Source organism: Camelina sativa, chromosome 17 (assembly GCF_030686135.1).
Source record: "Camelina sativa cultivar CO46 ecotype springtype chromosome 17, ASM3068613v1".
NCBI classification, from domain to species: Eukaryota; Viridiplantae; Streptophyta; class Magnoliopsida; order Brassicales; family Brassicaceae; genus Camelina; species Camelina sativa.
Genome location: NC_141896.1, coordinates 35,273,962 through 35,276,034, shown reverse-complemented (window position 1 = coordinate 35,276,034; position 2,073 = coordinate 35,273,962). Strand labels below are relative to the sequence as shown.

General features: G+C 27.6%; 1 protein-coding gene across 1 annotated transcript; it reads left to right on the top strand.

The window, feature by feature from the left end:
- Positions 1-1,159: 1,159 nt before the first annotated feature.
- On the top strand, positions 1,160-1,631 carry LOC104758291 (major pollen allergen Ole e 10-like). Its single transcript, XM_010481128.2, has one exon. It carries the CDS (start codon positions 1,211-1,213, stop codon positions 1,556-1,558), a length of 348 nt encoding a protein of 115 aa, XP_010479430.2. The 5' UTR covers positions 1,160-1,210; the 3' UTR covers positions 1,559-1,631.
- Positions 1,632-2,073: the final 442 nt, after the last annotated feature.

The window sequence follows — 2,073 nt, the reverse complement described above, 5'->3', positions numbered from 1 at the left end:
AATTTTTTTGTCAAAAAACTTTTGATAAAAAATTTCGAAAAAAAAAAATTTCCCGCCAAAATTTTTCCCGCCAAAAAAAATTTACAAGGTTTTTAAAAGGTTTTATAAGGTTTCTACCTTATAAAAGCCTTATAAACACCTTGTAAAGGCTTTTACAAGATTTTTTAAAGAGTTTTAAAAGGTTTTTAAAAGGTTTTTAAAAGGTTTTAAAAGGTTTTTAAAAGGTTTTTAAAAGGTTTTTAAAAGGTTTTCAAATGGTTTTTAAAAGGATTTTTAAAAGGTTTTTAAACACCTTCTAAACCCTTTTACAATGTTTTTAAAAACCTTGTAAAAGTTTTTATAAAATTTTTAAAAAGTTTTTAAACACCTTTTAAATGGTTTTTAAAAGTTTTTAAAAGCGTTTACAAGGTGTTTAAAAACTTTTTAAAGCATTTACAAGCTTTTTAAAAACATTTACAAGGTTTTTAAAAGCGTTTACAATGTGTTTAAAAACCTTTTAAAAACCTTGTAAACGCTTTTAAAAGTTTTTTAAAAGCATTTACAAGGTTTTTAAAAGGTATAAATTTCAATATTTTTGGCGGGAAAATTTTTCGATTTTGGCGGGAAAAAATAATTTTTTCGGGAAAAATTTTCGATTTTGGCGGGAAATTTTTTTGGCGGGAAAATATTTTCGATTTTGATGACTGTACATTCTTACTGTCACTCAAAAAGGGTAATTTGGTCATTTTGTATATAAAGAGGGGTAGTTTTAAAAATGGTCAACATGAAGGGGTATTTTTAAAAAGAGATATGGAAAAAGGGGCATTTTTGAGAATGCCCCATGAAAAAAATATAATAATAATAATAATAATAATAATAAAAATAATAATAATAACTAATTCTGTGATTTAAATATTGAAACAATATATGTATTTATCATTATAAAAATATATTTATTATTAAAGATATTTATTTGTATTTATAAAGACATATTTATCTATTCCTAGAATATCTTAAAATCTTTGACTTTATTTAGTGATTAAAATTTATTTAAAACATACATATACTTAAAGTCAGATTTCTAATTTAAAGTCAGAGTTTTCAATCTTTGACTTTCTATTATGTTATATATATACTATATAAAGACACATATATACTTATAAATATGGACACATATACACTCACATAGATATCAAGAAGTAGAAGAAGAAACTAGTCAAATTAAACAGCTATGGAAATGTCATCGCCTTTGACAATCCTTTTCATTTTTCTATCTTTGATCATGATCAACCACCTCTATGTGGTAAGTTCCACACAATGGTGTATAGCAACTCTGACCGCGACGGATGCACAGTTACAAGAGAATATTGATTTTGCATGTAGTCAAGGAGTTGATTGTGGACCAATCCAACCAGGGGGATCCTGTTTCATCCCCAATACTATTGCTCATCATGCCTCGTTTGTGATGAATGCTTATTACCAGAGCAACGGTCGAATCATGAAGGCGTGTAGTTTTAAAAATACAGGCACATTAACTGATACAGATCCTAGTTCTGGAAGTTGTGTGTATGGATCTTAAAAATATAAAGTTGGCTCTGATTTATATGCATGATAGAAAACTGAATAAATAAAATCATGAATTTTAAGTTTTATTTTTTGCAAAAACAAAACTTTCGAATTCGCTAATTTTCGTAATATTATGTACACCCCATCTCTATAAAATGCACACAGTTATTCAAAGTCAAAAAGAATACATAATAGAAAATATTTTCCTTACTATCAAATTTATAAAATGTTAATAAATAATATATCAAATAGAAGCTTTCTTTTAGAATATTAAAAGTCTAATAATGTATGTGATTCTGAAAACATTTACAAGATATGTATAAGGTTTACATGTAATATAGTTGATTATGTGTGATAAAAGGTGATGTGACCGACGGTCGCGGATGCGGAACGGTCATTGGAAGCGTCTTCGGACAGAACAAGATACGTGTAACTTTCCTCGGACAAGGCTTGAGGAATCGAAACTAGAAATGAATCAAACGAGGGAAACAGAGTTTGACGTGATTCCAACGAGCTGTTCGAGAGAAC

What these genes read in the sequence shown, in the direction of transcription:
- LOC104758291 (XM_010481128.2), top strand. Translation starts at nt 1,211, where the DNA reads ATGGAAATGTCATCGCCTTTGACAATCCTTTTCATTTTTCTATCTTTG.